Below are 23,062 nucleotides of genomic sequence, written 5' to 3'. Positions count from 1 at the left end.
ACAAACCATATGTATACTGCAATTCTTTATTTCCTCTTTCAATTACAAGTTCTGTTTATAGTCTGTACAGCACTGAAGGCACACAAAAAAAACAATAGATATAATGGAACATAAGTATATACAAAATATACAGAATAAATAATTAACTCTAGTTAAGTAGAAAAGCTACAGAGTGTGTGCTTACATGAACCGTTCCAAATGTTGAGTTTCCAAGAGTATGAAGAGCAAACAGTATAAATGCAGAATAACGACAATGTCTACATTGCACATGTCACTCGCCAACTCGTCAGCTGTTTATAATGTGAGCTGGGAAACAGAGAGAAGTCGGCTGGAGTCTGTTTTCTATCAGGCTGTCTGTGGAAAACTGGACCTTCGCTCGCTTTCGGGCAATGTTATGTTCCAGGAAGTTAATAAATGTCAGCACGAGGAACGAACAATGTTCCCAAATGCTGTTGTCAGACAGAAAATAGTGGCACACGTCTCACACACAGACACTCAGACACACACAGATCAATGATATTCCACATTAGTGGCTTTTTTCATCAAAAGCTTAAAAAAAACAACAAAACAAAACAAATTTCAGCAGGACTCTGATTGTCATGCACCATCTTATGGCATTTGATTAGTGCAATGCATTTTTACAACATTACAGTGGTGTATATACTTTACTTGAAGTGCTCTACTTACTGACTCAAGAAATAAAGACGTAGCTTGTACAAAAATAAATAAAGTTCCTATGTCGTGTCAATTAACTGACAGAAGGATAGCTTTCAAACTGCACTCCTATCCCTGTATTTTTTTTATATATATATATATTTTTTTATGTACATGTTGGCAATTTGCTGACTCTTCGGCACAATGAGCATTCTGGTTGCGGCAATCCAGCTGGCTTATGTTGACAGAGGATGTAATCAGGTCATACCCAGAGTCAGGGTAAACTGATTAAACAGCATTTCTGGGTCAAGTGATGATTGAAATGCACTCACTTCTTCCCAAACATCTGCTTTATTCCGTCGGGATGTTGGAGCGTGAGGGGGATGGGGAGGGTGCTATGTGGATCGATTCATTTGGCTGCAGTAACACAGCAGAGATGTAATTAATCATTTAAAAAACCCCAAAAAAAGTTGGTTTCAACACAGGTCTGTTCAACAGACTGTGAGTTTTAACCTCTTAAACATCCAACAGGGTTCGTATTAGGGTTGGGGTTTAGGGTATTTTCATAAAGCAGAAGCTGATGCTGTTTAACTGATACTCTGTAGTTTTCATCTAACAGTCTGTGTGTGAATGGTGTGTTCCCCTTAACCCTAATCCTGAACTCAACCCTAGACAGCACACGCTCATCTCGCGTTAGGTTCGGGTTTTGTTTTGGCCACAGCAAACTGAATCTTTGAAGATGATGTTATATTTCAAATGACGTCTCAGTGGTCCTGTGGAGATTAAGCGGTTAAGTTATATTTGGCCATAAATAATGACACCTTTTACCAGCTACATAACATGGCTGTCAACAGATGAAACATAACAAAAGAGTCAACCAATTACATTCTGTGCTACAATTTAAGAGATGTGCCCATCATATATCTATATTTATATTTTACACTGTGGCAAGTACAAGAGGGCAAAAAGGACAAGGCACTTAGATCAAACATTTTATGTATATATATTTATTATAACTTCGTAAGCTCAGTTAAATGCAGTTTGATGCTCCAGAACTTCCAAATAGTCTGGTTCAGTATGCAGGTTAGCTTTGAGTTCAAAGTACTCGTTTTTTGTTTGCTCAAGCATGACCTTGTGCGGTCTTGAGTACATAATTGTCTCCATTAGTTTCACCTCCTCCTGGTGCCCTGGAACCTGCATGTCTACAGCAGGCTGAAGCTGAGGCATATTTTTTCTCAGGTATTCTGTTATTCCCAGCTGCTGCAGCTCCTTCTCCCTCTCCAGAATGTTCCTGTACAAGGAGTTGGGGTTGCTGAGAGTGACAAACTCCGCGGGGCACTCTCCGGGCATGGATCTGAACTTTGAGCTGGGGTTTCCCGTGAGGGGCGACGTGTTCTCCTTCTCCATGATGCTCCGGCAGAGGTGATGCTTGGAGCTGGGCTCGTCGAGGTTATAATCCATATCGGCGTCGTGCTCCTTGTGCTGAGAGCAGTAGGTAGGGTTGCGGCAGATCTGCACGATGGGACTGTGCGACCTGTCCTCGTACAGAGTGGTGGACCCCGTCCTCTGTGTCAGAGTTTGGTGAGTGGTTTTCTGCCCATACATGCTGTAATGCAAGTGAATGGGGGAGCTACTGCTGGTGTTTTCTCGTGGCTGCTCCTCTGCTGCTTTTTTCTTCGCCCTCCGCCGTCGCCGATGCACGACGAACACCACCAGCCCAGCCGAGCAGAATATGACCATGAGGACAAAAACAAGAAGGCTTAAAATGAGCACAGACAGTGGGATAGTGTCTGTGAGTGAGATGAGGAGACTCCTCTCATCGCTGTTGGGCCCCAGGGTGGCTGTCACACTCTCTTCATTTGAGGGCAATGGGTGGTAGGTCCCTAAACCGGGACAAAGCACCTCATGATGAAGGCTTCTCAGGTCGGTCTGCATCACTTTCTTTGGCATGTGACACAAAATGGAGCCCACCACTGTGTCCTTTCTCAGTTTCTCTACCCATTGTTTGAGGCTGAGCAAGTCACAGCTGCAGTCCCAGGGGTTGTCCTCTAAATAAATCTGCTCCAGCGAGTCGAGTTGATCGAGCACGTTGCTCACTGGCAGGTGCATAAGCAGGTTTTTTCTCAGGTTTAATTTGGCGAGAGGCACGTTGCGAAATATCTGCGCTGGAAGAGAGCTGAGCAGGTTGTTATTTAATGACAGCAGCTTCAGGTTTGGCAGGGGATTAAATGTGCCTGGTGCAATCTCTTTGATGAGGTTGTATTCCAGATATAGGTATTCAAGGTTGTGCAGTCCTACAAACATGGTAGAGAAAAGCTTTTCAATTCTGTTGCCGTTTAAGTAGAGCTTTTTCAAGCTGCTTAAGCTGAGGAAAGTTTCATTATCAATGTAATCGATTCTGTTGTTTGCCAAGTTGAGCAATTCTAAACTATCATATGTTACAAAGTCGTACTTCAGAAGTTTCTGAATCATATTTCCCGTCATAACGAGCTTAGTTGGGCTTTCCTTAAGTATTCCGATATCTGACACCTTTTGAATTCCTCGGTCTTGACAATGCATCAAGAACCCAGCCACGGGGTGATTGTGACAAGAACAATGCTCCACACAAGGACTGCTGGGAATGTGAGATGGTGTCGGGATTCTGCCGTCATCCTTGGCATTGACCAACTTGGGAATCTGAGCTACTTTGGATGAGGGAGTAACAACCATATCCAGTGACTTTGACGGCTCCTCTAAGGGAATATTGGCGTGGGATGGACAGAGGATGTCCCGCTTCACCTTTGCCAGAATGGACCCCTTGAGGTCATGTGGTGTGGTGCAGATCACATCGCTGATTGATGATTGGGCTCTCATGTTCTCCATCCAGATTTTTAAATGTAAAATGTCACAGTTACAGACCCAGTCATTGTCTTCTAGGAGGAGTTCCATTATGCGCCCAATATGCTCCAAAAAGCCGACATAGGGCAGTGTCTGGAGCTTGTTGCCACGCAGGTCCAAGTGGGTGAGTGGTACAAATCGGAAAATGTTGCTGGGTAAAAACTCGATGGAATTGTCATTGAGAATGAGGACCTTGAGGCGGATCAGTTTGTTGAAGGCCCCTGGCTCGATGACCCGTATGAAATTTGTGTCAGCTTGGAGAAATTCCAAATTCACCAGGCCTTGAAAAGTGTCCTCTTTCAGTGTGACGAGGAAATTGCTATTTATATGGAGTTTTTTCAGCGAACCGAAAGTGCTAAAGACCCCTGGCTCCAGCTCTTGTATACTATTACCCCCGATGTGCAGTGAAAGGGCACTCTTAAGCCCTTCCATTTCCTCAGCACGGAGCTCAACCAAGTCATTCTTGTAAAGGTTCAGGTGGAAGGGCACACCTGCTGGGACTTTGATTTGGGAGATTTTGCTGATGTTTCTCTGCTCGCAGTTAAGATGAAAGATGCCGTCTTTTCTCTCGCAAGAGCACAAGGAGTCACAAGACTCACTAATGGAGGATGATGCCTCTGAGGGATGGATATCTTGGGATTGGACCGCAGCGAGAAACAAGCCGATGAAAATGACACAGGGCAGCATTTCGGCCTGAGAAATCTGTGAAGAAAGGATGGGCAGAAGGGGTGGGGAGGAAAAAAGAAAAGTGTTAAGCAACTATGTTGCAGAAGGTCAAACTCAAACACGATGTCCTAAATAACTGTGCCACTTACACGTAGCATTAAAATTATATTCAGTCTCATTGTCAGTGATCCAAATGTCATTTAAGTTTCATATGTTGCAACAGCAAGTTTATGTTATGTATGTGTAAAAGTGTAAAATTATATTTATGAGTGCATCATATGCATGAAGAGTAACACAGTTCTTCGGTCAAAGCCTTTATGTAGTGTAGAACTGTCCTTGCACAGCCTTAATTGCATGAAAAATATATAAGACTAGAAAACAATGCTAACAGTGTCCAGTATTCTCTACACATTGTGTTCAATTTATGTAATTTTAATACAATTTCCCACTCCCTCTTATAGTCAGCATGCTTTACCTATATTTAGATTTATACTTGCACACTCTGATTTATTTACGAATATTCTCTTGATTTATTGACTTTTTAATGTATGACTATGCTGCAGTACGAAAGAGACCATCTTTGTGAGTAAATTATATCGTATTAATTTCTTATGAGATATACAATACATGAATGAATTTCATGCAAACTTGTGACGCAAACAGGACAACCAGATCTCTGTTGATCATCCGTGGCCATCACAAAATCCAACATCTACTGCACAGCAAAGGTACATATTTTGTTATTTTAGTGGAACTGGAAGCAGCTACACACACTTTATTTTTACTGGAAAAAAAAAATCTTGGAGCTTCATGTTCTGATCATTTTTTCTTTCACTTTAGTGTGTAATGAATGCACAGCAGTGGGCTTATTTTTCGCAGGCTGTGAGTGTGTGTGTGATCTGAAAACACTGTGTGGTTTTTGAGCTCTGACAAAGCTGTTTTGATGCGACTGGTTTCGCCAGCATTGTCAGAGGTTTAGTAAGGTGTTGTTAACAGTTTTACAAAAAGGGGTGGAGATGTCTTAGCAACTGTGAAAACTCTACGAAGTATTCTCTTCTTTCTGAATGTTTACACCTATGTTGCCTTTACTCAGTATATGTAGCATCATCTCTAGCTAATGGCACGCCTATTCATCCAATAAAACACTTCAGAATTAAGACTCCCTCCCGGGGCACTGCATTTTACCGATGAGTAAATAAATTCCACAGGGTGAGGACTGAGATCAGACAGCAACTCTTCCCAGTGACTCAGTGGGATAATGGTACATTATTTAAAAAAAAAAAAGAGGCAGAGCGAGAGAGAGAGAGACTCATTTGACTGATTTGTCTGCCCTTTATATGCAGGCTCGTCTGAACAAAGACGTAGTGTGAGTCATGCAAATGCAGAAGTCACTTCAATCCATGTCAAAGCAACATTTAGAACAAGCATTCTACATTTAGAACGTGAAATAAATGACCCCGTTTTATTGCAAAACCAGCTAACTCACATGAGGCTGGACTCAAAGAGAATTAAATCTGAGCCAACCCTGTATTCATACATCTGAATTCTTTCAAATACTCTTGACTGTATTATTTTACAAACTATATTAAAGCAATAAACCGAAGCGTGTGGAGGGGCAGCTCGGTCCACTGAAAACAAAATCAAACTGTGAGTAGGATTTATGTTGAATGACAAGGGAAAAGCTGAAATCTGATTTTAATGATGAGCAGCCTGTGCACCACATTGAAATCTATTACATTAAGTCGACTAAAATCCCGATGGATCAAAGGCTAAATCACTCTTGGGGGACTGGTGCAGAAGTGTAGACATCTTCCCTAGATCACGAATCATCTAGATATTCACTGTTAACGAATGGGATTCTTCAAAGAGGAAAGACGTGAGAGATGACAGCCGTTCTTGTTAACGAATGCGATTAGTAACTGGAAAGCTTCATTCTGGCAAGACGGGGCAAGCCAATCCAGCCTGTGTTTGTCAGAGAGTGAAAGCTATGACTCAAGATATATATCGAAATAATACTCAACTGTCTCTCTTTACAAAGCTGGGGAAATATCTCCCCTTTACGCAAAGTCAGAGACATGTGGGGCATATTTTCTGGGGGTGTTTGCAGTTGCCTGTGCCCTAAAGCAGTAATAGAAAAAAATGTCTTTTTTGGTGTGCAGACTAGAGATACACCCTGTGAAGTCATCATCAAAAACCACTCTACTGTTTTGGGGAAAACAACAAAAAGACTTTAAAAAAATGTGAAGTTTTTGATGTGTCAGTTTGGATGCTCGTTTTTTTTTTTTTTGTCCTCTAATTGTAAAGTTTTAGAAAATTACATTTTCTATATAGCCCAGAGATACAGACCAAGGGACCAGCAGGCATTCATGTACCAATTAGCTTAATTACTGTTCTGAAACACATCAGACGTTCAGATTTTAAATGCTTACTACAGTCTGACTATAAATATAACAATTATTCTGTTTACCAAGTCAAGCAATCCTCACACAACACACACCTAACCCAGGGAGACAACAGAGAGAAGATATCAGCTCCATGAAGCTAAAACATCTCTGAAGTTATTCCCCAACCCTCTCCGTGCCTCTTCTTTCCTTCTTTCAACTTTTTGCCTCCCTCACCATGCCTCCATGCATTTTTGGTGCCACAGGGCAAAGTCAACAGTATTGATGAAAACCAAGACAACTCCATCTTCAACAACTTTGAGGTTCAGGCATATACCCCAAGGTCATTCTCCACATACCTGCAATAACCGATAAGAGACTTTACACTCCTCACTCCATGGACCCGGGAAACACTGAATAGCAAGAACTCTAAGAAATATAAAAACCCTAAGACACTCGTTACATTACCAAAGTAATACATCACTGGTAATGTCACTGAACTCTTACCTAACTCAGATGGCACCAGCTTCAACTCTCATAAGTGCACAAAGAGCCAAAAAGGAAGCTGTAGTAAAAGGAAATGTGTGGACAGTTTTTTCTTTGGCTAGCTTTACAGCATATCTATTTAGACAAGTTTCTGTTTCAGACTGCAAAATCTGGCCTGGGAAGTATTTAAATTAAAGCACATAATGTAATGTTATTACAGTAGTTGAGCATGTCCTCAGCTGCAGCATTTTACACTTTACTGTAACACTTGCAACCGTGAGCAGGCCAGAACACAAAGTATGCCGGTGAAAAGTTTCTTCAGATGTGTTCATTTTTTGGGGGGGGGGGAATAAAAGGAAAAGCGATATACTGAATGCCAAGGAATGGTATTCTTACATTGCTTTGGAAAAAGAAAAACAATTCAATAAAAGGCACAGAAAATTTGCAACACCTATAATTCCTGCAGTGCTTAATAAAGACAAGTTTACAACGTTTGGGGGAGGGAGGTGAAAAAACCCCCCATCAACCCACCAAGCAGAAAAACATAGTCTAACGAACACAGATATTCGATGTCAAGTTTTTAACTGATGGTATTTTTTTGCGACTGAGTGATTTCTGTTGTTTTAATTATAGTAAAAGTGCAACTGCTCAACAGTGGTTAGCCACAAGTGGAAATTTTTGATATACCAAACCCAAGCGGCATACAGGTGAGACAACCGTAGTAGTCCACAAACGTTTCTCCTCAGGTCATTTTAAAAATTTCCTCCATGAAGCAAGCTTTCTTGCTAATGTATGCACCTCAATGCTGTTACAAGTGTCCCTTTAGTGAGCAGGTTGCATGTGGGAGATCCTGAAGGGGAGAAAGAAAAGATGGCTGAATGGATATTACATTCCTCCAATAACACCTCTGATTCTACCACAGAAAACAGCTTCTTCTTCACTTCTTCCCTGCCATGCTGATTACTGAGAGAAACAGATGCTTTCAAACCCATGCTAATAACATATTGCAGATTGCAGGTAACAAACCGCACCTGCATCGTTAGCCAATTCCTCACACCCTCATCTGTTCTTCTCGTCCGTGACCCTACACAAGTTTCTGAATTGGATATTACTAAAATACACTGTCTGTTTCTGTGTTAGCAGATCAACAGCAGACCTTTAAACTCCTGTTGTTCTCAGATTACAGTCTCCTGTTAATTTGACCTGCTTAGTAAATCTGGTCCTGAATGCACTAATAATCTCGTGATCCCCTCCCTTACTCATTTCTACAGGGAATCACCACAACATCAGGCAGAATGCACAGGAATAATTAGTTGAATGTTCTTGCCTCGAGGGAAATCTGGTGCTCTGAATCTGACTGGACAGGAGTACAACAATAAGGAGACCAACCACTCTTTGAGAAAGACAAGTTGCTCATTATAGATCACTCACTGAGCTACTGTTTAGATACACAAAGGATGAAAATGTCTCTCAAACAGTGATGATGTCTTTTAAACTGTAGACTATTCTGCATTTATGTTCCTGTCATCTATCCAGTATGTCGTACAGAATTGAAAATGTCAGATTATTATTTCCCTTTTGTCCAACCAACAATCCACAAAGCAAATAGATTTGAATAATGTGTTGTAGTTTTAAACTTTGTAATAGTTGAATGCAGTTTATAAAATCCCAAATATAACACATCATTCTGGTGTTCTGCAGTCTAAGTTTTACTTAGTGTGATCTTAATAATCTTTGGCTCGGTTTCTATGATTTCACCTCTTATGATTCTTGCTCAAATGAGGTGAGGAGGAGGGAAACTGAGGAAGAATTAAGGACTTTATGGATTGCCGTGAATTTGAGAGTCCAGCAGGTGGTGGACAGAAGACTGCTCTTGAAGCTGAAATCAGCCAAAGGGACTGCACCCTTTATTGGCTGTTTTATGTATTTATACAGGAGAACTTTATTAGGAATAGTTATTGTTTTGCTATTTGGGATATGTGGTGTCATATCTGTGTTGAACCTGCCAGGTCAATGTAATTTCCTGCTAAGGATTAATCATGGATATATCTGTTTATGTTTCTAATTAACATCACGTTGGCATGTCTTCAAAACACTGCAGTCAAGCGGTCACTAAATAAATAAAAACGTAGATTAAGAATCAATAGACATTTATCATTTAATGGTCTCTGCAATAATTTATCTTTACAGATGGCTAAGCAAACTCATTAAAAGAGGAGGTAAAGTGATGGAAGAGAGGTATCAGAATTGGCTAGAGGCCACCAAATTTAAGCTTTCAAAGCCAAAATTTTCTCTGAGTGGTGGAATTGCCCTTAGACCTTTCCAGCTGCTTGCTCCCCCCCATGTCCATGTGGAAAGGCATGGCATTTATTTTAGAAATCAGTCTTTCGCTTCTGAATTCTTATTGCAAAAGGCAACAAGAATGAAAGAAAATATTTGAATCAACTTTTTAAAGTCTGTATTTCAAAAGACATACTCACAGATTCCATATACGAAAAGAAGATATTAATGTAAAATCAAACATTGGCAAAACTTCTAAGCTGTGAACAACTTCCACATTTATACAGTTAGACATCACTGGGAGTTAAGCAATAATCATTTTCAAGCATTTCTATGCAGAACATTGAGAAATGTGACTATGTACTCGTGTTTAGCAATTAAAGATAATGTGACAAACCAAAATGAGACACAAAAATCTCATTTGTCAAACCTATTAAATTTACATTGTTTAGACAGCGATAATATTCAGACAACATCTCCCAAATCTGGTGCTGAATAATAACTGCAGCATTTCCCTTTTTATTATTTATATACATTTGATTGCTCAGGAGTCTGGTGGAAGTCATGGGACCCAAGGCGCTCACCTTTGTGACCCTAATGGCTTGTAGGATAATATGAAATGGAAAAAAAAGACTATTAACAGATGTTATCGCGTGCTGCATGATAACACTGCAGAGAGCAGATAGAGAACGGCAGTAGTTTGATGCTCTCTTCCTACTGGATTTCAAACAGACTCCTCTTAACTGATCCATTTTTCAAGCAATCAATGTTGCATGGAAGTCGGTGTGATGGGTGCAGGAGATGAAACATTCTTCCAGTGCCAGTCTTCTGCTGCACTCTCTCTTTTTTTTTTTTTTACACATTCAAATGTTCATCTCGTGCTGTTCAGACAATTCAATTAGAGATCTACTGAAGCCCTATGAGATCGCTCCTCATGCATGCGAGCGAAGCCAACTCATCACCCAAAATCGAATCAGATGAGTGAAAAAAAAAGAAAAAAGGAAAAGCAGCATGGAGCGAAGGAGAGTAAGACATCAGAGAGAAAGTGAGGGAAAAGTCTGTTGATGGAATATTAATCATAGGCTGGGTTCTTTACCATCGCTGGAACATACACAGGAGGCTTTGTCCATTTATAAAACCAATAAACACCCTGTTAATGCTTCTGCTGGACCGGTTATAAATTGTATTGTTCCAGTGCAGTGAAACACTCCATAATATCACGGAACACCCACAGTGAGTCCACTGCCCCCCGTGGGTATAATATGTCAGAGTGACAAGACCTCTTCTATGTGACTGTGCGAGCACTCTCACACAGAAAGCCATGAATACACAAATGCTCATCTTCCACGCAGACTTTTACAGCACTGCTGTAAATAAATGTTGTCTTTTTATATGTTCATTAGTGTGTCCATTCAGACAAGTGCATGCATGATATCTGAGATGATGTAAGCAGCCAAATGACTTTAAATAACCAAAGATAAGTATATCCAAAAACTTTTTGCATGCATTTTCAATATGAAACTCACTTTTGTGTGTGTTATCAATGAAGCGTATCCCTTTGTTTTACACACGAGCATTTTCATCTTGACCCTAAGTAATCTTTCTAATCAGTGTAAAGGAAGTTTTAAAAAGCCTGTGGAATGATCACTGATGTCTGCCTGCAGCTGCCTTTGCCTCAAACACTTTGCTGGTCTCTCAGTCCACTTTCAGTGGCGCTCGGCAGAGGTGCCAGTTATTTGTTGGTCTTAGTTCTCCATTGTTTCCCCATAGCTACTATACAGGTCACCTGAAGCACACAACAGCCCCTTGTTTCCCCCATAGACATCCTCCAATGGAGGCTGTGAGCCAGGACGTCTGGCTGCCCTTGCAAAACTGGGTTTAGGGTCAATAACACCCGCTAGTGTACGCCTAACTCCATAGAGGACAACCATGCGTCACTCTCACTGAACCTAAAAAATTAAAAAATTCCTCTCCTTATATGAAATTTGCTCCAACTTTAAAGTTTAATACATGCAGCATGTTTGATCAGGTGACCAATGTGTTAAATCATCAAGATTTCAATAATTGAGCTAAATGATATGGTTGCCCTAGAAACAACGCAATCAAGTTTTATTCTTATCAACATTTCTGTAGGACAAGTCACTTTTGAACAGGCAGATGAGTCCAGAATTCATTACTTGGTAATCTAATGTATCACATAAGTAGTGTGAGAAAGCGATGCAGCTGAGCAGACCTTTGCTGATAAACTTGGAGCATGTCCCTTTGCAAAAGTCACCAAAAATCCACACTGCTATGGATTCTGACAAAGACATCTCACTGCTGACAGCATTTCAGTATGAATGGACTGAATGTGGCTTTATCACAGCTTGACTGTGACAAACTTTAAAATGACAACTGTATTGGGCATTCCTTTGCAAAGCCAGGGTTCATACTAAGCATGCCATCCTTACTGAACAGCTCGTGTGCCCTTGCTTGCCATTGATTTTTGCACTCTTTACGCCCCTGACAGCACACTGCAGCACCACTTATTTACCATCTGTACATTTGTCATAGTTTCTAGTGGACTGACAAAGACACACACACTATAGATACAGTATATGACAACAAAACAAGGACTTGGATTTGCACTGTACTAAGTATGAATGCACACCATCCGGTTGACAGTTCCGAACATTATTTTTAGATAATATGAACACAGTCATAGTCGTGTTCTGTCCTCGTCACTGTCAAAGTAAAGCACGCTAGAGCCACAAATAGCCCATAAGGCATAATTCCTTCTTCTGTTGCAGGAGGCAACCTGATGTAGCATGAAAGACTTGTTATCCCTAGTGGCACCCCGATGGATAGAGCCATTCTCTTAGCTCGCTCAAGAGTGATAAAAGTCACTCCAAATTAGTGTTTTGGACATATCATGGAGATGTCTTGTGGATATCTCACAATATTATTGGCTTTTCACTTGCTCTTAAAAGCATTAGTCACCTCGGTTCTTAGCATTTTATGACCTTAGTCCTCCTCATTGCTAGGCTACCTGCAGCTGCGATGATTAATGGATCCTGACAACAGGGTGGTTGAAAGAGTAGAGTTTAATTCACTGAAGTCTGAAGTTCTCTGACAGTTTAATCCACCTGTTCACCACCCGCAGCAATAATGTAAATATAATCTGTACCAGCACCGTGAGACTGAAATCCAAGCAGGTTTAGGATCAGGATTCTACAAAACAACTTTTTTTCAAACATATGAGCCAACATCTGACATGTATTGTATTGTTCTGCATATGGTTAATGAGGATTCACATGTACAAGGATCAGGTTTCAGAGCTCTAGCCTGTCAAGTCCCTGTGAATGGAGCGATATCACATGTTTCCCAACGAAATTGTTGATCTATTGCTTCATTTTGCTTGCGGTGCTTGTGCTGAAACGTTTATCAAAACTTTCCGTGTGCCAGCGCAAGTGAAAGTGACTGTATTGCATTTATTCAAATTTGAATCAAACATGCATGAAAACAAATCCAGTAAACCAATGTTAAAGACATTTCAGCTGTACATATTTAGTTGGATTTTAGTTTTGTAAGTGCAGTAGGTATGACTGATTTAGATTTTAATTTAAAAAATAAAAGTTCAAAACGTTTTTTTAGCTCCTAGTTTTAGTTTTAGTTAACTAAAGTACGTCCACCTGTTAACGGTCTGTATACATCTATTTTATAAAATATATATATTAACACTGACTGAACTTTCTGGCCCTTTGTTTCAGCATGGTGGAGGTTTTAGTGGAAGTACTGTGCTTTCAAACAGGCCAACAAAGATCCTTTTAGCTGTGTTGGAAGCACACAGCCTTGGTGATCAGGGGAGCGAGGCTGATAGCACACGCTCTGCTGGCTGCTACAAGGATTGCATCTTTAGAAACATCATCAGTGTCCCGATGAAAAAAAAATGAAAAGAAAGAAATTCGATTGGCTCTCTGCTTTTCTCATGTTGTTCAGTAGTTCTAACAGCTGGGAGCTCATCCCTATGGTAAGTCATAAGCAGATACTGAACTTCATCATGCATAGAGACCTAATACATCTTTATGGCCATTAACTGACACAACGCCACAGTTTTGCTTACTCACTACCTTGTGTAACTGCATAGCTTCCTCACTTTCTGCTCTCTGCTGGTGGGCCTTAATTTCTGATAGAGAACATATGCATGATAGAACTAATAATAGAAACACAAAGGCAGTGTGGGATAGGGAGGGAAGAGGGGGTGGCTCAGCTCCCCTGGCAAGCTTGATTTAGAAGGCCTGCATTTCCGATGGTCTGTTTAACTAATGCGCAGTAATTAGTTCTCCTGAAATGAGCAGGCAAGTTACACCACTGTATAGTAGGATCAAGGTATGTTTTGTAAAAAGACCCATCTGCACCAAACAGATGTATGTTTCTGTATACCTTACTGTCGCTTTAAAAAAAAAAAAAAAAAAAAAAAGGACACTTTCTATTCAGGAGTGACTCACCAGCAGGACTGGCAAAGTGTAGATACATTTGTTCACTATGCTCAATCTGGTTTCAGTGCTACCTGGAAAGTCAGGCAACTGAAAGCAAAGCCAATACTCTAAATAAAGTAGAAAACAGTTTTAGTAGAGATTGTTGTGTTATATCATTATGAGATAGCTCTTTGAGAATATTCAGTGAGTGTTTCATATCTTTCTATCTCCAGTGTAACCATCCTTAGTCTTTTCAGCCTTTCAGTTGTTTCTAATGTCGATTTTAAAGCATGCCCTCCATAAAAAAAAGGGCCACAGGGTAATGGTAATGACGGTCTTATGATTCGCTCCATAAATAGGTGTAGATCAGCCCCTTGGAAAAAAACAAAAACTTCATTCTCAAAGGAGTCACATATTATAGGTAGACAGGCCTGGCTACTGAGAATAAACAAAAGAAAGGGCACCACCTAGAACATTCTGTCATGTCAGTTAATCACAGCTTGGTTTCTGTGGTCTACAAAAATGCAGGCAAGTTTATAGACAACCTGAAAATCTGAAAATAGAAACTTAAATTATATTAAATCTCTAAAAATATTAACTCGCAACAAAAAACGATTTTTACATTTTCATATGCATTCTAGTTAGATATCTGAAATATACCAATACTGGTCTATTTTGAAACTTTCAATTTGAATTTATAGAAACTTCCTTCCAAAAAAACTACAAATACATAAAGTGATTGTCAAACACAATCGAGCTGTAAGTAAATTTTTCATATGACATGATGGATTGTCATGTACTGTGATCACGCTGGATATCCTAACTGTGCCATTATGACTGGTATCATTCAAAAACTAGAGTCTTCGATTATTTTTAAAGCAAGGATTAAACAATATGTTTTCCTCACTGTTAAAATTGATCGTTAGGATAGAAAAGCTCCATTAAGAAAGTTATTTTACCATTTTACACATAGAAGCAGTTTCAGAACATAAAAACATACCCATTTACGCATTTATGTTTGAGATCCAACTCAGAGCTGTTTTACAACATATTCATGCAAATATTTAAAAATGCACAAAAGCCAGGAATTAAAGGGGGTCACCACACACATTGCAGTAATGTTACAATTAGTTAACAGTCGTCCTCAAATTGGGCATGTGGCTATTTCTGGGAAATGTGAAATGATTTTCGAAAATCCGGTCCTGGCTGATTAATTCTTCTTACAGTCAAACACAGAGCAGCTTCCTGCTCTCTTATTTTGCGCCATTATTTCAAGAGTTTCATCAAATCTGTCATACAGTCGGCCTTGGTAGTTGCCTTTTCTTTAATGCATGCATTGCAGTTTTATGATATTGGCATCAAATCTAATAATTTTTGTACAAATTTCTCCACCTGCTATCTGATGTAAGCCTTTCAAAAAAAAACAATCGATGCATGTGCGCCTGGAATTGCCCACCCCTGGGGTAGTGGTTTATCAGTATGTGTTTTCAGATGTCTCTTGGTTCTTAACCTTTATATAACTTTTTTAGCTACCTCCCAGTTTTTGACAACCACCATAAATATGAATGTATTCATAATGACTTGCCCGGTTAAAATATTGTGCAAATGTTTATTGCACAACAGTGCAGACTGGCCCAAGTTCAACTTCAGTGGATATCCTATCAGGACAAAACAAACATCTTTTGGATGTAGAATCAAAGCAGTTGTTTCTTCACATTTGGTAATTAGACTTTAGTTACTCGGAGAAGATATGAAACAATTTTTTTAAAACACAGCTTACAAATAAGTACTTGTAACATAGATTTTCTCTGTATAACTCTGCTACACGTTAGACAGCCAGTCACTGAGATCATTAGATCTTCGCACTAGTATGCTATCTGCTGATTGGCTCTTTAACACTGATGAGATTTACTTCAAATATACTAAAATTTAGTATCAAATAACAAGACATTATCCAACACTTGGTAGGATGTAATCAGTCTGATTTATCAGTTTGATATTCAGCCTTATGTACTACACTCTAGCTTACTGTTCTTCAGCAAAACCATGACGAGTTTACTAACTGAACAAAGTACTATAAAGTCATAAGCTGTTTTTTATGACCACATCTGTTAGTGGCTCTGTTCATTAGTAACAGCTGAATGGTATGTGATCAAGTGACAATTCATCAAAACGCCTACTAAAAGCAAAGAAAGAGGGAAGAAAAATCTACATGCCATATGTAAACGTTGCCTGTATGTGTTTTATTTACCTGACAGGATCTAGACTATGATTGTCATAAGCGACTGCACATTTTCACATATGGGTGCAAACTTTGAGCCCATGTGTGTTCATGGGAGAAATGGAAAGATGGCGGCGCAGCTTTTTTAGCTACGTTGAAGGTAATAGGATTAGCACAAAGTCACAGATTTATCTTTTACTGTTTGGGAAACATGGAGATGGATCATACACACACACACCCCCACCACCAATTCTGATTCTCCCTCTGCTCTGCCCTTTCCCTGTTTATTCACCAGGCGCCTCCATAATTCATTACTGTGTCATACTAGAATCAGTATAACTTGCTTTATGATGCAGAGCCAGTAGAGCTAAAACTCCACCCTATCTGACACTTTGGCTGATGCAAATTTGCCTGAAGGAAATCCAGTCTATGGTCAAGGGAAATAAGAAGACTCATTGGAGCTGCCAGTATCAGATGCAGCAGCAGACTTAAGCAGTACACACAGACAGAGGCAGAGCTTACGGACCGATAGTCAAAAACATTTTCAGACTGGCACCATTGAGCAAGAGTGGATGGTTAGATGAGAAGATTGATAGATGTTATGTCTGTTTGACTGCATCAGTAACACCAAGGTGTAATGTCTTTTTAAAAGGAAGATAAAGCTGGTATATTTTTACATAATTCTTGTCTGGACACATAAGACAGCAAATTCAATGCAGATTAAGTTCAAGGTGTCTTGCTTTCAGCCTGTGCATTTTTTTGTCAGTTAATTGAGTGTGTGACAACTTAACTGCAGAGACTCGAGCTGACCTGCGCCGTCCAGCTAAACAAGACCTTTCAAGACCAATTAAGTGGGAGAGCCACAGCGGGAAGTTAAAGAAGCTGGACAGCATTCTAAGCTCCTGCTAAAACCTGTTATCAGAACAAAAGCTTCAAAGTCAAATATAAGACTCAACGCCACCCATAATTCCCTGTTTGTTTTTGAGATGGATTACTCCGAGCCAAATGAAGTTCCCGGAATCACAACAGACACTGCAGATTAAATGCATATACAGGCAGCACAGCACACGCTGCACGTCTGCCACAAGAAATGTGTACACATCACACGTGACGCTGCTGCAACAGAAGGGAGTGTTGCGTTTCAAACAAAGGTGGGGGGGGTGTTATTGTCCTAAATAATCTGCTCGCTGAGCATTTCATCAGAATGCTAGCAGCAGCCCATCAAATTCTATGTGCTACTTTTCCAGCAGAAGGTTTTACAATATTCATAAAGTGCTTGGAAAAATATAAAGATGGATAGGTAAAGGCTCAACAGCTGGCAATAATGTTTGGTGTCAAGACAATGAACAATGCTGAACTTGTAAAGGTTTTTGAGGTGTGTTGAAAATGTGCAGTACTCAATAGCCAGACTACGAGAGATCTATGGGGACCAAGCTCCGTTCTCATAAATATATAAACATATTTTAGAGCGTAAAATATGCTCTAATATAATTTAATCCCTGCTAGACATTAATGTTTTCCCCAAAATGTGGCCAAAGTATGCACTTTTTTATTGCCCATATCTGGCGCTGACTGACTGCACTGGTCCACCTTAAACAATTCTTATATTAAATGTGTTACAACATTTGGGCCACATCTGGTCCACACTACACTAATTATAACCCACATTAATACCATGTCTGGCCCAAACATCTGAGCTGTCAGTGCCAAAAAGATCCCAGATAAGACCCAGATGTGTTTACTATGTGTAGCAAGAAGCACTTAAAAAAAAGAAAAGAAAGAAAATCCCTCTCTTCCTTCCCTCAGCCCCAACTGGTCACTGGTCTTATGACCCAGTGTTTTGACTTTTAGTTCATTTTGATGTTTATAGTATGTTTAAGCTCATTAGGTTTCCTATGTTCATTTGCTTATTAGTTCCCCCTTGTGTTTTCAACCCCTGTGACGTCCCCCCTGCCCTTTCATGTCTGAGAGTCTCATGTTGTCAAGTTCATGTTGTCATGTCTGCGTCTCATTATGGTTCCTGTTTTATTTTGAAGGGGTCCTGTGTTCCTATGTTCAATGTTTTTAGTTTTACTCTCCTCTTGTGATGTCCTTATGTTCATGTGTGTCAGCTGTTTCCCCATGTGTTTCCGTTTCCCTCATTATCCTCCTGTGTGTATTTAGTCCATGTGTCTTCAGTCATTCCTTGTCAGGTCGTCTGCTCATGCACGTCACAACTTCAGGTATCCATGTCAGTTCACCATGTTTAAGGTTTTTTCATGTTTAGTTTTAGTTCACCCAGTTTAGGTTATTGTTTAGTTTCACCTATGCCCTTTGTTTGTACCTTGTTTCCTAGCCTCAATAAACGGCTTGTTTTTTGTTAAATCCATGTCACGTTCAGTTTTTGGTCTGCGTTTGAGTCCTCTCTTGCAAACACATACAGTCTGCCTCAGCCAGACTGTGAAAATAACTTACAATATAAAGCGCCTTAAAGGTGACTATTGCTTTGATTTGGAGCTATATAAATAAAACTGAACTGAAGTGAATTTTACAGGTGTTTGTGCTCAGTCACTCCTTTGTTATGTTGTGGTTACTCAGGAATGTGCTACCATAAACATGCACTTTAACTGCTCCTGATTGCTTTCTCTTACAATTACAAAGTATTTTAAGAACTTTTTTATCGTGTTATGACAAGTCCTGCCTGCTAATTTAAACCTTCCTGCTGTGACACACGACCACGAAAAGCCAGCAACCTTTCTCCATTGAAGGAAAAGAGAGCCTTGTTTACTCCCAGTCTTTTCTCCCCATTTCCCTTGAAGGTCTCCCACCAACAGTTGCGTGCGTCTACTACTTAAAAGTCAGGCGGCTTTTAGCCTGGGGGGCTGAAACAGAATGAGGTGGAGTTTGGGCCGGAGAATGCGAGACAGTTGACTTGTTGCGTCAGGCTAGAGGTTGTTTCATTTCAGCCCGACATGGGATAGCAGATTAGAGCCCCACCCCCAAACACCCTAGCAGTCCATGGCTTCAGAGTGCGTATGTGTTTCTGCGCTGCCTTGTTTCTGCGCTCGCTCTGACCGTCTATCAACTTTCCCCGAGCGCCCCTGCAGTGTTCCCAGGCACCAATTACGCCAGGACTTGTCCCTTTCCTCCTCTGGATTGGAAGTGATGCGGCTTGCCCCTACAGGGTCGACACCACCACTACACCCACATATCAGTGAGAGATTCTGCCAGCGCCCGCGGCCCTCCTTCACCACAATCCTGGAGAAATGATAATTATGACATCCACCCACTCAACAGGCATGAGATAGTTCAACTCCCTTGCCCCTTGTTCCAGCATTTTTTTTTCTTCCTTTTTTTTTTTTTGACTGATTCAATATTACGTGGGCTCACGCTGCCTACTTCATCTCCGCTCTCTGATACATAACTGCAGGATTTCTCAATCTGACAAACAGCACACTAATATAGTTTCACCATGGCCCGAAGCTCTACCCTCGACCCTGAGCTGGCTCTGAAATCCGCAGACCACTCACACCTGTGGCCAATTTCCTTTTGGCTACTCAACTCATTACAGACAACACCTACCCTATTCAAACATATTTGTGTTTCCCCTTCACTGCAAACAGTTTGTTCAGTTGTAGGGGACTAACCACCACTGCACCACCTGATATCCACAAGTAAACATCAGCTCTTGTTTCCCCTCTCTCTATAATTCCCTGTGCCTGGGTGACTTTTTTTTTTTATTTAGGTATTATAGCAATGGAGCTACAAAGCTGGAGGGGGGAAAAACAAAAGAAAACTCTTAACACTAGAGAGTCAGACAAGAAAGTTGTGATTAAAAAAATAAATAATCAAATGTTATGCCATCCAGGGCCTATAACTGGGGCATTACCTTATTAACCATTATTCATCCAAGCAAAAAATTGGGGTCCAGACTCAATTAAGCAAACTTAAAGATAATCAGACAGTGCTTTCCCCATTAACTTGCACTTCCTCTAATTGAAGGGGGGAAGCTGATTAGAAGTAAGGCACAAATGCAGTGCAGATCTATTGAACTGCCTGTGATTACAGAGTGTGAACATGCACGCTATAACAGCGCCGTGTAAAACGTAACGAGATTAATTGGCTGGCTCTGCTTCCTGATTGGCTCGGTTCTGTCAGAATTTATGACGCAGCGCCCATTAAAAGACACCTGTGACCACTAACACTAATAAATATTCATACGCCACAGATATAATTAGTGATGGCCGAACGCCAGGAGGGAAGAGCGAAGTGTGAGCCAGCTTCAATCTGTTACCGCGCAGAGCTCTGTTAAAAATGAGCCAAAGTTTTGTCTTTTTTTTTAAATATATTTTTCCTTGTATGTAATACAAAGCAGAGCACAGGCACACCAGTCCGAATTTCCATAGGGGAGAACAGCGCCGTAGGATACAGTAACTGTGTGTGGCAGACAGCCAGGTGTGCTCGAGGTAATGGAGCCCCCTCAGGAAAACTCACAGCTCCTTCTCTGTTCCTGTCAAGTCCAGGCACTATTTTTTATTTATTTTTTTCTTTAAAGCTGTTTTCTGCCTGTGCTTTCTGACAATCTACACCCTCTGTTTTATAGCAGGTTTTTAAGGGGGGATAAAACTGGATGGTTACTGCACTGCAACATTCTTTAGCTAGTTAGAACGTGCCCGTAATGGACGCGGATTCCTTATCATTTAAGCTAGCCCCAATAAACAAAAAAAAAAAAGGGGGGGGGGGGGGGGCAGTTATTTAATTGCAATGAAACAGAAGTAAACTTTCCATAAATCACATCTGATCCATAACTGACAGAACATTGACAGAAAAATATTTACATTCACCGTAAAGTGACACTTACCGGATAAAACTGTTGAAGAAAGACGATGTTTAAGTCCAAATTTCACTGTACTTGGTCCATCAGTTAATGCGGGTAACCCACCACCTTTAAAAAGAGGAGAGGGGGGACGCGCAGCCTAACAGTTTCACTACAGTCCACGAAGCTCCTTATAAAACAGGCTGACACACTACAAAACTTCACAGGTTCCGTCAGTCCTCTCCCTTTTCCTTTGCGGTTCCTCACACACACTCACACACACGCTTAATTATTCCGATACACCAGGACGCTTTGCGGTGAGGTTTCACTCCGGTCCCGGGATGATGAGCTGCCCGCAGCCTTCCTCCTTCCAGTCTCTCCACAGTCAATTAGGATTAAGTTGCAGGTTCGAGGCGACAGTGTTAAAACATTGTTGCCATTAAAGCGGGGCTATTCTTTCATCTCTCTTTTTTCTAATTATGCTTCTAAGGTCAACTTAAAATAAAATAAAAATACAATGCCAGCGCGTGCCGTACCCTGTTCTCGCGCTGCGCCGCGCGCTCTGTGTAGTTAACCAATCTGCGATATATTGGAGTTGCTCGGTAATTTGCATGCTGTAGAGGTGGACTACAAGGAGGCAAGGCGGCGTCAAGGCGACCGCAGCACGCGGCTCTCCCGGAGACATTCAGACTTTCAGAATAAAAGCCTGGAGTAGATCAAATGCATTTATTTATTTTTATTTAAGCCTCTTTAATATTTTGATCAATTTTACGATTTTTATCTATCACAAAACATAATTTAAATTATATTTAATCACTCTAAAAATGACCATACAAATATTTTTCATTTCTTTCCAACAACTGCCAGCCAACCAAAAAAACCAAACAAACAAACAAAAAAAAAAAACGTTTATTCACGAAGGGATATCATGCAACTTCCGGTACTTTAGTGTCTCTATATCGGGCAGTTTTATGCAACTGGGAAAGCACTGAAACGGTTATACAGAGCTCCTCCTCTTGGAGATTCTCACAATAGACCGAGAAAAAAAACTCTTACACTGATAGGCTTTAAATAGCCTGGCTGCAGCACCAAGACCAAAGAATGCCTATATCAGCCATATAAGGCAACTAAAATAGTAGCATAAAAATATGCAAAGGTCTTGTAATCACATAAGTCAAGTATAGCATTTTTGACATAATAGTGTTGATTCTTATGTGTGAGAGAAGAAAATAATTTCCTGTGTGTGTGTGTGTGTGTGTGTGTGTGTGAGAGAGAGAGGGGATCTGCACAGTGGCAAACTAACACACCTTTCATCACACAGCAAACTGCAAGCTGGTGTGTATGTGTGTGTGTGTGTGTGTGTGTGTGTGTGTGTGTGTGTGTGTGTGTGTGTGTGTGTGTGTGTGTGTGCGCCCTTGAACACGACACTGAAGTGCTACCACTTCCAAATGAGTTGTGGCTGAGCTTGACCTTTAACCTCCCTGTGGTGCAAGAACTAATAGGGTGTAAGATCATTATTATTCCAGATCATGCTCCTGTGTGATGAAAAAAGAATCAGACAGATCAAAACCGCTGAAAATAACCTTGGAATGGCCAACTGATCATCTGCATCAAACCCAGGGTTGTAATTCTCTGCAGCTTACTCGCTGATCACTTTCAGATGGGCTGCCCCCCGCCCCAATGCAATCGGTTGTGTCTATCTGCTGCATAAAGCCAAGTGGGTTTGTCACGCAATTAGAGAAAATTTTACTCCCATCTGGAACATCACAGACTGGAGCAGTCGTCTATTGCTTGACCTCATCGGTGACCCATCTCAGACAGATCATCTCAAAGGACCTGGTCAGAGTATCAAAGATGCAGGAGTGACAAATTACAACCTTTAAAAAAATTACCCAAGAACTTGTAATGTAGAGTTTAATCATGAGATGTAAAACAGGAAGAAAAAAAAGTGTGATTCATTTACACAACTTAATGATACCTTGCAAGCACATTCACACATTTAGACAAAAACAAAATTAACATTAAACAGTGCGCTAATGGCAGTGACAACAAGAGAGTACGGTGTATTTTAAAATGCAAAGTCACTCTCCAAATAATTCCCCAGCCTAATATTTCATTCTGGTAGAGTAAATATTCTGTGTCCTGTTCACAGAGCCCTGCTACAAAAAAACAAAACAAAAATCATTTACGCTCACTTAAAATCAAATTCTTGAATTTAGAGCATTAAAAAGCTTGTTTAGAACCT

At 40.5% G+C, this 23,062-nt stretch overlaps 1 protein-coding gene across 1 annotated transcript; it reads right to left on the bottom strand.

The window, feature by feature from the left end:
* Nucleotides 1-1,670: 1,670 nt before the first annotated feature.
* On the bottom strand, nt 1,671-21,468 carry slitrk6 (SLIT and NTRK-like family, member 6). The gene is made up of 2 exons (XM_005944345.2): nt 20,863-21,468; nt 1,671-4,233 (listed from the first exon to the last, which is right to left on the bottom strand). Exon 2 carries the CDS (start codon nt 4,216-4,218, stop codon nt 1,681-1,683), a length of 2,538 nt encoding a protein of 845 aa, XP_005944407.1. The 5' UTR covers nt 4,219-4,233; nt 20,863-21,468; the 3' UTR covers nt 1,671-1,680.
* Between the last annotated feature and the right edge of the window lie 1,594 nt (nt 21,469-23,062).

Source organism: Haplochromis burtoni, unplaced genomic scaffold, assembly GCF_018398535.1.
Source record: "Haplochromis burtoni strain Fernald_Lab_line unplaced genomic scaffold, NCSU_Asbu1 Contig_397, whole genome shotgun sequence".
NCBI lineage: Eukaryota > Metazoa > Chordata > Actinopteri > Cichliformes > Cichlidae > Haplochromis > Haplochromis burtoni.
The sequence above is the reverse complement of the archived record's forward strand: the minus strand, read 5'-3'. Positions and strand labels throughout refer to the sequence as shown.

Excerpts from the sequence above, each read along its gene's own strand:
- slitrk6 (XM_005944345.2), bottom strand. The coding sequence starts at position 4,218 with ATGCTGCCCTGTGTCATTTTCATCGGCTTGTTTCTCGCTGCGGTCCAA.